General features: G+C 41.1%; 1 protein-coding gene across 1 annotated transcript; it reads right to left on the bottom strand.

Annotated features, from left to right (window-relative positions):
- Positions 1 to 10,739: 10,739 nt before the first annotated feature.
- LOC149841248 (homeobox-leucine zipper protein ATHB-16-like) lies at positions 10,740 to 12,813 on the bottom strand. The gene is made up of 3 exons (XM_090004725.1): positions 12,595 to 12,813; positions 12,066 to 12,436; positions 10,740 to 11,405 (listed from the first exon to the last, which is right to left on the bottom strand). The coding sequence occupies exons 1-3, from the start codon at positions 12,680 to 12,682 to the stop codon at positions 10,881 to 10,883; spliced, it is 984 nt and encodes a 327-aa protein (XP_089860851.1). The 5' UTR covers positions 12,683 to 12,813; the 3' UTR covers positions 10,740 to 10,880.
- Positions 12,814 to 14,704: the final 1,891 nt, after the last annotated feature.

Below are 14,704 nucleotides of genomic sequence, written 5' to 3'. Positions count from 1 at the left end.
GTCATGTTTGGAATCTGTAGCTGGGATGGGTGCTAAATCCTCGATTTGGCAGCTAGTAGGGGTGGCAGTGGACCGGGAAAAAATGGGCCCCGCTCGCCTTGCCTCGTTTGGACCCGAGATGGAGATGCCTCGTTTGGACCCGAGATGGAGATGGAGATGGAGATAAAGGGGGGGATGAAGGTTAAAATCAAAACCAGTGCAGAGATGGATTTATGCTTTCCCCCGCCCCGCCCTGCCCTGCCCTTTTTGGATCCAAGATGAAGGACATGAAACGGTGATGGAGGCAGGAATGAAAGTTAAAATCAAAATCCAAGGGGGATGAAGGCAGAATTTTGAGACGGGTAGGGTGGAGAACTTGTCCCCCACTTCCGCCCCGGTCCACTTCCATCCCTATCTTGAAGATGGTGGCTGCCAAATACATGATTTAGTAAGAAAGGGCTTCACTTCCCATCCCAAATGCATGTTCCCATCTTAGTGCTGAGATTCCAAACAAAAACCACCAAAGTAGTTTGACCAAGATTTTTACATTGAGACCACCAAATGCATAAACACCCATCCAGCACGAGATTCCAAACAAGCCCTAAAATCATTTTCATTAAAATGAAAGTTATGAATCAAGTAAGTTTAGACTCAACTTTTATCATACCTGTTTATGTCTGCCCACCTAATTTTGATTTGGATCTGATTTAAACCCAACCGTGTTTGTTGTGGCCTCACCCATATTCAAATTATACTATCCCAAGTAGGGGTGTCAACCGGTCGGGTATGGATCGGATTCTAGGGTTCAAGTCTAATAAGATCTATCATAAGAAAAACCATACCCGCCGATAAGAACTCCATGAACTAGACTCGGGCCATACCCAGTAAAATGCTATATTTTTTTTATCATTTTTACATTGAAAATTTATGGGTCTTAATAGGAGAAACTCAGGTAGAGCCCCAGTTTGGTAAAAAAATTCACAAACTATACCCAAATTCATGTATTAATCGGACCTTGGAGTATGGACGCATATCTTCTTATTTATCATCATACCCGGACCTTATAGGTTTTATTGAAACCCTAGGCATATTTTGCCCATATTTTTCCATATATATTTTTTTTCATTGGAGGCCCTCATGTATCCAAGTTGGAACTCTGGCCCGTTTGCACTCCTATGATAGTGTGATATCATTTTATCTACTTAAATAAAACACTACTCTAGGTGATATCTGAAATTAAACAAACTTAGGTGCATTTTCGGATATACTTCAAAGATTTGATTAAAAAGCGGGGAAAAGTAGGGGGTTGCGGGAATAGGTGGGTCCCGCTGGTCACACTCAAGCCAGGTCGCCGAATCCCGCCAATGGGAGGAGACCTAGGTGGATCCAAGGTGCCAGACAGCGTGTCCCGCGGGCCCCACACCCATCAGGCCCATGTGACTGACTGGGTCCCACCTGCAACCCCCAAAATTCTTCCATCCCCTGGAATCCCGTTGGCCCTTCTGTCACGGGCCCCACCTGCCAACAAATGCGGTGGGCCCCCATCCCCCCAAACTTTTTCTTCCCCTACTCCACAGATCTAGATTCTAGTCATTGACCCTCAAGATTTGAGGAATTAACGGTAGTGCCACTATACTACATCCAATATGGATGCCACGTGCTGGATAAACGGACGTTAACCGTTCTGCCGACAAACCAAGCGGTGCCACTTGGACTTCCGTCGCCCTCCCAAACGACGTGGACGTCCCACCCGATCTGACGTGGAGGAATGCGGCCATGATGTCACGGTGGCCGGTACTTCCAGGGTTACGTCGCTCTCGTCTACATCTCGCCTTCCACGTGGACGATGGAGATGGGCCCTACGATGGACGGATGTCTCCCGTAGTTTGACTCGGACAAATCGGGAGACTTGTGGAATGACGGAATTACCCCTTTCGTGGGCTCCGAGTGAACTGGTTCCCTTTCCTAGATCCGGTTCGAGAAAATAATCGGGTTCTTGTACGGTCCATCTACATTGCGTTTTTCTTTGGTTCAGGTCTAGTGGATCTGGTACAGGGTTCCCATTGAAATGGGTTATTTTACGTGCAGAGGTGACCAGTTCAGACCTAGTTTGGATATAGCTGTAATCAAATCCAATGTTTCAGGATAAGGATTCAAACCTGGCTTAGTTTGGGATGCGGATCCAATTAGCTTCCTATCTTGGTTGGACTACTCCACACAGACCTAAACCAATTCAGGTCATTATTATGGAACTCAAACGCTTTCAGGATTTGTCCTAATGAGAGTCTCCGGATCTGATCAACTGCAACTTTTGTGGTGCGATGTCCGAGTCCAAGTGAGACCTGTATGTGTACATTATATGATGTTGGAGTGTCTCGGTCGATACAAACTGAGTTGTGATCGGCCTGGACCACGCGTTTGCATGGACCCGACCCGCGGAACATTAAACACGAAACTGATGCTTATGGCAAGAGTTGATGGGTCAATTTTCTGTCGTTTTAGGCATCACAATTATCTGCCAACATCCAGAAAACAATGTTCTTGAAAGGTAGATCACGACCGGTTTTGGAGCAGCATATGGGCCGAGCCTGCCTGGTTCGTACGTATCCGGATCGGGTATGGAAATTGACATTTGGCCATAGATATTTCTAGCTTGCAAATTAGCCAATGTGAATTATGTTTGTACGTTTTAGTTTGGAGTTTGAAAATCGAAACCTTGATGTCAGTATTGCGATTTGAACGATTGGTACATTGATAAGTAGGTCCATGGTAAAGTATTAGTTACATGAAGATAATATAACATGGTGTTCACTGGGAAACCCTAAAACCCATTTTATATCTAATGCATAAACAACACTATCAGATCATAAAGCTATGATTGGATGACTTATTTATTGTATAAACTAGCTAGACCCTAGAAGCCTAGACACCATTAACTATTTGGTTCACTGTAAAACGTTCTTCCACCCCAAATTGAGGATGTGGGGTTTCATCATTTCATGTATGGAATTCATAAAAAAAAAGGCAAAAAACTATATTGAGAGAAAAAAAAAAGTAGAAGCATGATTTTGTAAGGGGCTTGCTGTTCCTATGTGTATGATCTATGGAAAAGCTGTTCAATCATCAATACAAATGCTATTAATATGATGCATGTATGATGTTCCTATGTGTTGGTGTCAATGCATGATATGATGATGGATAGGGTCTATGCTGCCTAGCACATATATGCCATGGACATGGTCTTTTATTTGATAGTGCCATAATCCTTTTATGTTCTATCCCTTGGGTCTTTCCTCTACATGGTAGCACACATAATGTCACAATCCATAGTAAGGTCACATACAGAATTGGCATGTCTTATGCAACTTAAAGATTCACATGCCAATAGATGGTGCATTCTAGCTCTCACGTGTACACTTTAAACTTCCCATGTGTGGATGCATGAGAGTGGAGACCAGCTTAGTATAGCCAAGGGGGTGTGATATTTTCTATTGATATCTATTTATATGTTTTGTGTGGGCAAAGTGGAACATGCTATCCTAAAGGATGGCTGACTCGAGGAGCAATACTTTATCAATTCAATAAGGAAAGCAGCATATAAAAGTAAAGTTTTATAACAAAAAAGCAAATAAGGGAAAAGCAAGGGGGACTTAGTTTATGACCCATCTATGAATAATTGAATATTCATTGTCAATTGTTATTTTTGCAGTTTGGGAAGCTCCTTTCCCACCCTACCTCTCTCCTCTCTGTCTGTGTGCAGTATACGACCCCACAAGGGACAAAAAGAGGATGGGGCCCACGCCCATCAAGGCTCAAGAAAAAGAAATGATGGGAATCTCCTTTCCCACACAGCCACAAACACTAAAATAAAAGCCTTTTTTGGTTAGTGTGCCCTTTTCTCTCTCTCTCTCTCTCTATACCTCCATGTGCAGGAACCTGCCACCTCTTTTTCTCCCTCTACCAGCCATACAGAGGGAGAGCTTTGTCGCATTGAAAGCGACCCCAATTGGCTCAAGCAGAGCAGAGTGAACCGTGTGCCCAAGCGTGTGATCAAGGACGTAACAGGAAAGGAGATCTCCTGCAAGTTGGAGGAGTAAAGCAAAATTACCAACTGAGTTGGGAGGGAAGAGCGCTCACAAAAAAAAGGTTATTGGGCAGCAAAAGAAAAACGATTCCTTCTCTGTTCTTCTCGTCCACGCCACGCGATTGGGGGCGTAAAAAGTTAGAGAGAAACAAGAGAGAGGAAAAGAGGGAGGGAAGTGAGGAAAATGGAACATTTCCCAATCATAAGCACGACTTTTGAGATTGATGTTTTTGTCAAAGAGAGAATAGTTTATTCAGTCTCCCCCCTCCCTCAAAGGTCGAACAGGGACAGACCATTTTGGGGACTGCACCAACTTCACATAAAAGAAACACGTCTCTCTTTCTCTCTCTAACAATGAGAAAAAACCATCTCTCTCTCTCTCTCTCTCTCAATGAGAAGAAACCCGTTCTATTTTAGTAGTCCTCTAAGGGCTAAGTGGTGTTACATTGGACATGGTCGTCTTTTGATTTCCACTGTAAAACTCTCCGAGTACTTTTTCATATTGCAATAAAAGGTAAAACCACCGCCCTCCCCAGCGACCCAACATGGGCTGGCCTTCGGTGCTAAAACTCTTGAGATCTAACTTGCTTACCGGAAAATACACCCAGCTTCGACCTTGCAACAAGAGACACCACTTGTGAGTTTTAAACTTGCGACATCCATCAACTTGATGACTTCACAACCTGCCCCTACACTTTTTATATCAAACTCTTCATTCAACTTGAATGCCTTAAGACCCCCAACCTAACCTGGTGTGCAGAGCCCTTGTAGGTGCCATCATGAGAGGGTGGTGTATGTTCGCCCCTGATGATTCACTGAATCCCACGTCTTTGTTCGGGGGTCTGAATGAGCATCACGTATACAAGCACATGGGGCTCGTATTCCCGTGTATGTTGACATCACTTAGCATTGGAGTTGGTGTGGTTGCAAAGACTTAAGTACCCTTTCTTGCTATTCTTCATATAAAGCGATGGTTTGAGAAAATGACAAAAATGCCTTTCATTCAAAAAAGAAAAAACAAGTAATTTAAAAAAGGACAAACATGTCCTCCATCCAAAAAGTCAAGGATGATGTTGACTCTTCAAAGTCTACCCAGCGAAACGAACCTTAATCGTTTCATCGATGGTGATCCGGCGAAACGATGGTGAGCCGACAATCCGATGGTCATCCGACGAAACAAACCTGAGCCATAAAAAATGTCTGTTTGAACTTTTCATCGTCATCTTCTTGTTCTTTCTTCTCCGTAAAACACTGTAAAACCCTCTCTCTCTTTAGAGAAGAAATCAAAGGAGGCAAAGAGTTTCCCTTGGAGAAGGCCATGAACATCAACCATCTCACTCTCTCTCCCTTCTCTCTCTACTTCTGTGCACATCCAACAAACGATCCAACATTTCTCCATCAAACACCGACTGACCTGCACACTGACTATAGCATCGCTCAACTTGATGAGTTGTGGAGCCTGATTTAGAGTTTTTGCCCTTACAGGATGAGGGTTTGGGGGCTCCTCCCAGCGTGGGTAGCATCATTCAACTTGAAGAGTTGTGGAGTCTGATTCAAAATTTTTACCCATTCATGTTTTAAGGCATTAGATCTCATGTTTGAACATCCACGCATGTGCAGTTTGCTTTCATCATATTCAGTTGCTTTCTAGATTATACTTTGAATTCTGGTGCATTTTAGATCTATCGATTTGTATGTAACCATAGCTCATTTTAATTTGAATTTTTTTACTGCAACTTCATGCATATGTCTTCATGCTCTTCACCAAAAATCAGATCATTCTGAGTTTGTTTGACCCACTTTAAAAATCAAGATTCAGAACCTGTTATTTTGCATCGTCAGGATTTTAGCAGAATCAAGACCAACTTGCGGGAGTGATTTCTCCCTAACCAGAGAAGATCTTTCCGATCCGTAACAAGGGTTGTTTTTTAAATTGAATCTAGTTTGTTCATACCAAATTTCAGTGATTTCTATGGTGTTTTCATACCAGTTTTGGGTCGAAAACCATAACCCTGTCACCTTGTGTCATTTTAACGACTCAGATTTTGATCCATTTTGTTTGAATTTTATTTCCCTAATGGGAGATTATTTTTCAATTCTGTAAAACGGGTTCTCTTTGTTTATGTGTCTAGTTCATCTCTGTAAATTTTCAAAATTTTTCATGGTCAATTACTATTTTATTTTGATTAAATACCAGAACCTTGTATCCAGATTTTATAAATGTTCTGATTTTGGCCCCCATATCATGACTGTTGTAGCACTTCTTCAACAAATCGCTATTTGATTGGAAATATTCTTCAGCAAATCGTTGTTATGATTTTTTTTGGTCTCTAATGAGTCCCTACTATGATTTGTAGTATTTTTGGGTCTCCAACGAGCCTCACAACGATTTATAGTGTTGTTCGGTCTTTTAACTACAATTTATAGTGCTTTCGGGTCTCCAATGAGCCCCATAGCGATTTGTAGTATTTTTCGGTCTTTTAACTATGATTTATAGTTTTTTGGGTCTCTAACGAGACCCACAACGATTTATAGTGTTGCTGGACCTTGCTATAGCGATTTGTAGTGTTTCTCACTAAACACTATAGCGATTTGTGATACAAATCGCTATTCGAATAACGACCAACTTGTCAGGGCCATATCTCCCTAACCAGATATTGGATTTCAAATCCGTAAAAAGTGGTGTCTTTGTTATGGAGTCTAGTTTATTTTTGTAAGCTTTTAGCGATTTATATAGTCATTTGATACCCCATTTGGATCTAAAACCAAACCCCTATCAGTCTGCCTTATTTGAGTGACATAGGTTTTTAGTTCATTTTTTAAGAGTAATATCTCCCCAGCGGAAGATCATTTTTCAAATCTGTAAAAAGGGTTTTCTTCCTCTATGTGTCTAGTTTATATTTGAAAAGTTTTATAACTTTCTATACTCATTTGATATTTCAAACCTGTTAAAAACTGAGACATGTCATTATTCTCTTTTAACTGAGTGGATGAAAGTTAATTATAACTTGTTGGAGATATGTCTCGGTTTTTAACAGATTTGAAATATCAAATGAGCATAGAAAGTTATAAAACCTTCCATATATAAACTAGACACATAGAGGAAGAAAACCCTTTTTACGGATATGGAAAATGATCTTCTGTTGGGGAGATATTACTCTTAAAAAATGAACTAAAAACCTATGTCACTCAAATAAGGCAGACTGATAGGGGTTTGGTTTTAGATCCAAATGGGGTATCAAATGACTATATAAATCGCTAAAAGCTTACAAAAATAAACTAGACTCCATAACGAAGACACCACTTTTTACGGATTTGAAATCCAATATCTGGTTAGGGAGATATGGCCCTGACAAGTTGGTCGTTATTCGAATAGCGATTTGTATCACAAATCGCTATAGTGTTTAGTGAGAAACACTACAAATCGCTATAGCAAGGTCCAGCAACACTATAAATCGCTGTGGGTCTCGTTAGAGACCCAAAAAACTATAAATCATAGTTAAAAGACCGAAAAATACTACAAATCACTGTGGGGCTCATTGGAGACCCGAAAGCACTATAAATCGTAGTTAAAAGACCGAACAACACTATAAATCGTTGTGAGGCTCGTTGGAGACCCAAAAATACTACAAATCATAGTAGGGACTCATTAGAGACCCAAAAAAATCATAACAACGATTTGCTGAAGAATATTTCCAATCAAATAGCGATTTGTTGAAGAAGTGCTACAACAGTCATGATATGGGGGCTAAAATCAGAACATTTATAAAATCTGGATACAAGGTTCTGGTATTTAATCAAAATAAAAGAGTAATTGACCATGAAAAATTCTGAAATTTTACAGAGATGAACTAGACACATAAACAAAGAGAATCCATTTTACAGAGTTGAAAAATGATCTCCCATTAGGGAAATAAAATTCAAACAAAATGGATCAAAATCTGAGCCGTTAAAATGACACAGGGTGACAGGGTTATGATTTTTGACCCAAAACTGGTATAAAACACCATAGAAATCGCTGAAATTTGGTATGAACAAACTAGATTCAATTTAGAAAATAACCTATTTTACGGATTGAAAAGATCATCTTTGGTTAGGGAGAAATCACTCATGCAAGTTGGTCCTGATTCTGCTAAAATCCTGACAGTGCAAAATAACAGGTTCTGAATCTCGATTTTTAAAGTGGGTCAAACAAACTCAGAATGATCTGATTTTTGGTGGAGAGCATGAAGACATATGCATGAAGTTGCAGTAAAAAAATTCAAATTAAAATGAGCTCCGGTTACATACAAATTGATAGATCTAAAATGCACCAGAATTCAAAGTATAATCTAGAAAACAACTGAACATGATGAAAGCAAACTGCACATGCGTGGATGTTCAAACATGAGATCTAATGCCTTAAAACATGAATGGGTAAAAACTTTGAATCAAACTCCACAACTCTTCAAGTTGAATTATGCTTCTCACGCTGGGAGGAGCCCCCAAACCCCCTCCTATAAGGGCAAAAATTCTAAATCAGGCTCCACAACTCATCAAGTTGAACGATGTTACAGTCAGTGTGCATGTCAGTCGGTGTTTGATGGAGAAATGTTGGATCGTTTGGTGGATGTGCACAGAAGTAGAGAGAGAAGGGAGAGAGAGTGAGATGAGGTTTTACTCCTCTCCTGTAAGGGTAAAAACTCTGAATCATGATCTACAACTCATTTAGTTGAATGATGCTACCCATGCTTGGAGGAGCTCCAAAACCCTCCTTCTGTAAGGGTAAAAACTCTGAATCAGGCTCCACAACAGTCGATGTGCAGGTCAATTGGTGCTTGATAGAGCAATGTAGGATCTTCTGCTGGATGTGTATAAAAGCAGAAAGAGAAGGGAGAGAGAGTGTGAGAGGATTGATGTTCATGACCTCCTCCAGTAGAGATTTCTTTCTTGGATAATCCTGCAGTGCAAAGACTGGGTCTTAAATAATCATCTATGGGGCACTTAAGTCTTTACAACCACTTCTTTTCAAGAATCGTAATTTTTTTTGCACCAATGGAGGAAAGGGTACTTAAGTCTTTGCAATCGCATCAAACTTCAACGCTAATTAATGCTGACAAACATGGGGATAGGAGACGCACATGGTTACATACTTGGTGCTCTTTGGAACCCCCGAACATGAGATGTAGCTAACTCCCCTGTTCGGGGGGGGGGGAGACATATAACCTGCTTGTCAGCCAAACCCCATGTTCTCCAAATGCACCTCTCTCTCTCTCTAGCTGATAACGTTCCCAACTTCTTGTTTATGTCAAGAGACAAAATAACGATTACATCCAACTTCTTGATGGGGAACTTAAGATGTTCGGTTTTCCCATATTGGGAAGACATCTAATGCTGGTAGGTATCCCTAAACAGTGTCATGCTTAACATCTAACGGCAATCTAGTGCAAGAATACAAGGGCTTCACTCATCTGGTAAGGGCTACTTGTGATTGTTACCAAGTTGACGGGACGTCACAAGTTCAAAAACCCATGGGTGGCCTCCCTTGCCGCAAGGTAGAAGCTGAGTGTATTCCCCGATAAGGGTTTTAACAACCAAAGGCCAGCCAAGGTGCCGACGGTGACGGGGTTTTCTCTTGGATCATCCAAAAAAAAAAAATACACAACTCTTACGCTACGGCCAAGGGCGTGTACTCGAGAGAGCATCTCAGAAAAGCTTTTCTGTTTTCATCCTGCGCACGGCAGGGGATTACTCTTTGTCACGGCCTCTTTCACCACCCTATTTACCGGAGTAACCAGACTACTGGAGGCAGTACTCGCAGCTCAAAAACAAAAGAGAATCTCAGTAACTTTTTGAAATTTTCTCCCTCCTCCCTACGCATTCCACAGTTTCTATCATCACCACCTTCCATCACCCAACAAATACTACATTATTTTATACGTTTTTTAACATCCTAAAGTTGACATGTGATATCATCCTCAGCTTAAACAAACACGATAAGGAGAAAGTTTTAGAGATCCTATGCAATAGAGTTCTGAGTATCAGGTCAGAGCACCGTCAGTGCTTGCTCTGATCCCTTTCATCCATGGCGATGAACGGCATCCCAAATACCTTGGAGGAATTATTTTTTTTCAGTCGTTTATTTTAAAAACCTTAGATGCCGTTCATCCAGGGCATCAACGGCTCTGAAAATAAAATGTATGACCCAGCTAGAAGGAGTAGAATCCATCCATGGGAACGGCATCAGATGCTTGCTCTGACCTGATACACACACTCTATGCAATACCTTGTTCCAACACTCTCGTCGCAACTCCCAATATACGTTCAATTATAATATCATTACAGTGAATGTGGAATTGATAATGAGGTAATCATGCAACCACCGGCGATATGGCCATCACCGTACCCGACAGTAAAACCGTGTATCCACGGGAGCAACCCTATAAAGGAAAGATAAACCCCGCCATGATAAAAAAAAGAAAAAACAAACAAAAATGGTGAAAAGCGTCAACTCACATCACTCGCCGGAAACCACATGGGAAAAAAAAGAAAGAACAAACCAAACAAGGGAGTTGGTTTTCCGAGGATCCACATTCTTAATCTTATTTCCGGGCACTGATCCACCTGTTTTTTCTTTATTCACATCCCTTCTCCCTTTTTCCCTTCGGAAAATTTTGTACACCAGCACATAAAAGAGACATAAATACATTAAAAAAAACCCAAATTTACAAAACCGCTCCATGTTCGTTTTCCTTTTCTTCACTTTTCTTCTGCGCCCCCCCCGATTTCCCAGGAATTCCTTTTCCTGTGTTTGTTTCTTCTCTTTCCTTTCCAACTTTCACGTCCATTGGTCGGAATAGTACCATGGTAGAGTAGGGGGCTGCTCGTCGTTGAAGAAGTTGCATGACTCCTCAGAGTTGAGGAAGTTGTGCTCTTCCATCCTCATGAATTGATGGAAGGTTTTGTGGGAGGAAAGAGAGGTTGATGATGGTGATGGTGATTGTGAAGATGGGGAGACGGAGAAGTTGAATTTCATCGGTGGGTTGATGAATTGCTGGGGAAAGATCCCTGCTGTGATGGGCCTGCTGTGGGGGCTGTTGTCATCGTTCAAGATCGCACTGGAGTCGCTGTCATCGGATCCATTATCCTTGACATCACGGAAGATTGCACCACCATGAAGGCTGGGCTTCTCATCGATGGAGTTCATCTCTGCCGATTCATTCACTACCATCATGTTGTTGTTGCTCTGCTCCGTCGCCCTGATCTCGTCCTCTCCTATCATCTCGATCTCTTCTTGTTGGCTGATCTCAGAGTCCCTCGTGACGATGCCGGACTCCTCTAGCTTCTCTTTTAGGTCTCTCACCTGAATTTTTAAGTATGGTTATAAAGACATAAATAGTCTTAGTATTTGTAGTGTTGATCCCAAGAAAAGGAGAAATATATGGTTTTTCTTGTTTTGTAGTTTGTTTTGGTAATTTATAAAGTTGGGGGTTGAGACTTGAGAGTTTGGTTGTGAGAATCAGAGTTGATTAGTGATCCCTACAAAAAGGAAATGGGTTATGTTGTTTCTTTGGGTTATCTATGAAGTTGGGGTTGAGAGTTTGTTTGGGAGAATCAGAGTTGATTAGTGATCCCAACAAAAATGAAATGGGTTTTGTTGTTTCTTCTGTCCTTTTTGGTGTTTCTTAGGAGTTGGGGTTGAAAACCTGCCTGCAAAATCAGAATTTCTTAATGATCCCAAGGAAACAAGAAATGGGTTTTTCTTATTTTGTTGGTCTTTGGAACTTGGGTTGACAGTTTCTCTTACAAAAGATTAGAATTTGTAGATGATCCCAACGTAAAGGAGAAGTTGGTCCAACATCTTAAAATCAAATCTTTCTTATTGATTCAAGCACAAGGAGAGAAACTGACAAATTTGTTTTTGAGTGTTAGGCGTAGGTAGGTCCACGGCGTTCAACAAAAAGCTAAAATTTCATGATGATTTGGTGCTGGAGGATTGGTTATGTTTTCTCTTTTTAATTACCTCTTGCACAAGAGACTCCTTTTCCTTCTGAAGGGACTCGTAGTTGGCCTTGAGAGTCTCGTAGTTTGCCTTCAGTGTGCTGTAGTCTCTCTCTAGCTGTTTCGTTTTCCAACGGGCTCTCCTGTTCTGGAACCACACCGCAACCTGCCTAGGCTGCAGGCCTAACTCATGAGCAAGCTTCACTTTCCTCTCGGGTTCGAGCTTGTTCTCCAGCTCGAAATTCTTCTCCAAGGCCTTCACCTGATCCACTGTCAGGCGCCTCTTCTTCTCTGCAATCCGACCCACTTCCTCACTGCAATCATCCTCATCAAAACCATCTAGAATTCTCTGGAAGCTCCTGCTGTAGTTGCCACCTCCTCCATTCTTCTCTTCTACACAACAATTCATACAGACCCCACAAAAACAAACAACCCATATGAATAATCATGCAAAGCACTAACTGGGTATCTTCCATGACACCATAAATATATTGTTTAGAAAAATAGAAAGTGAGGAGACGAGTACTAAAACAAGGAAAAAGGATACCAACCTGAAGTTGGACAGATAGGAAGCAAGCCTCCCAAAGAGTCTGAGCTTTCCATTCTCTTCATGGCTGTTGAAAAGTGTGTTGTGTGCATATATGAAGAAACAAAAGAGCTAGAGAGAAAGGGGAAGTGGGGGAAGAGTGCAACTAATAATGCTTTCTGCTTTTAGTTTTTGGGGTTGGGGGATGGGGATGTGCTTCTTCTACTTGTGGGAAGCAGTTGTTGAAGGGGAACCCATGTGGAAGCCCTCTGAAGGTGCAAGGCTTTCTTGACGGCCTCTCCATCTTGCTTGTTTTCCCCTGCCTCTTCTCCTTCAATGCCCATCATGGGAAAGGAGAGAGAGGAGAGGTTAGTTGTGTGGCTTAGATCTACCCACCATTAACCTTCATGGATCTTTGAGAAGATGATATCAGACTCAGGTTTGCCGTCTCATGGAAGAAGATGGGGAGAGGAAAACTTGTTGAAAGAGAAAGAAACAGAAGAAAAACTAGTCTTCACACTCAACTGGCTATCTCTCTCTATATTACTATTATATCTCCCGTTCATGGCTCTCTTTAAATAAACCTTACGTGGGTTGAGCCAGGGGTTACAAATTTGACTTGAGTGGTTAAGCCAGTGAATTGTTCTAGATGGACTGCCAAATGAAATTCATCTCAAATTCATCTCAAATGAAATCTCTCTCTCTCTCTCTCTCTCTCTCGCTTTTATAAAAGATCCCCTCACCTACGTTATGTTACATGACACTCACTGTGGGCCATTCAAGATTTTTACTAAACAACCCCTTGAAACGGCACACAAACATTTATAACCCATCTGTCTCTAGATCAAGGTTAACATTGGCCTGGAATACGTTAGAGACCCTACAAGAATAATTCTCAGTTCTGGCCTCCATCTTTATGCCCCTTAATCTAGTAACCGTTAGAGTTCATCAATGGCATTTTGAAATAAAAAATAGATTAAATCATTGCAGTGCATTCGAAAAACTTGGTAGCTTTTTATGCATTTTGTTTAATATTGTGTTGTGATTACTTGAAATTATTGGCTAATTTGGTCCAAAAAGGTGGAGTCTATGTTTCTCCCCTTTTCCCCCCCCCATTTTTACAATGTTTTCGAACGTTGGTGCAACATTTTACTTGGCCTACTGGGTCCCACCACATGGGGATGCCCTCAAAGTGTTTGTTTGGAGAGTTTTCTTAATTTTCTCTTGTTTTACTTCGATGGAAAGAAAAATCATATAGAATGAACATGGCTTTGGGGTGAAGAACGGATCAAGTTTGAGCAGAGAGGAGGAGATTCAGTTGATGTCAGCGGATCGTTGGGTGCAATCGGCGTGGTTTAGGAGGTTGGCTCCTTTGCAGTGAGCAAATTCTATTCTTCCTGACTTTGCCAACGAAGGTTGGCTTATCAGAATCGGTTCTAATCAGCCTGAATAACCACCTCACTGATTCAATTGAAGATGGGCCTAAATCCTTTTTTCTTTTAATTTTTATGATAATTATGATATTTTTAAGGATGTCGATATCTGATTCGATGCCAAATCCAATTAGTCAGATTCGGGTAAGAAAACTGAAACCAATTAGTGATGAAATTCGGATTCAGTTTAGGCTCTGTTTGGGAGCCAGTGTTTGGAGATGAGATGAGAGGGGTGATCATCCTTGTGAGAATGTAGTTAAAAATGACCCATCTACACTCTCAACACTATTCCCATCTCCCAAAACAATGTTCAAGGTTTGGTATTAATTACACCCTCATTAAATACCATCTCTACTTTAATCTCCTCCCATCTTGGGCTCCCAAACAGCGCCTTAAGAATTTCATAACCAAACGGAATATCTGAATTCAATTACATGCATTTGTTTGGATTCCATGTTACCTTTTTCTCATCTGATTAGGAGTCCAATTAGTTGGGCGGCCTGGATTTGGTATGGGCTCCATCCAACTCTAATCCAAACTGTATATATAAGAAAATGTTTAAGGTCTCATTTTGGTTAGGTCAGTCAAAAAACATGGTTGTAGGTGTTTTTTGTTGAAACTGAACCTGTAGATGGGCTCACAATTGTTTATTTACAGAGGAACATGTTTTGAATCAAATCAAATTGACAAAACAACTAGAAT

The sequence above is a fragment of the Nuphar pumila genome, chromosome 4, assembly GCF_984573655.1.
Source record: "Nuphar pumila chromosome 4, dmNupPumi1.hap1.1, whole genome shotgun sequence".
Lineage (NCBI taxonomy): Eukaryota > Viridiplantae > Streptophyta > Magnoliopsida > Nymphaeales > Nymphaeaceae > Nuphar > Nuphar pumila.
The sequence above is the reverse complement of the archived record's forward strand: the minus strand, read 5'-3'. Positions and strand labels throughout refer to the sequence as shown.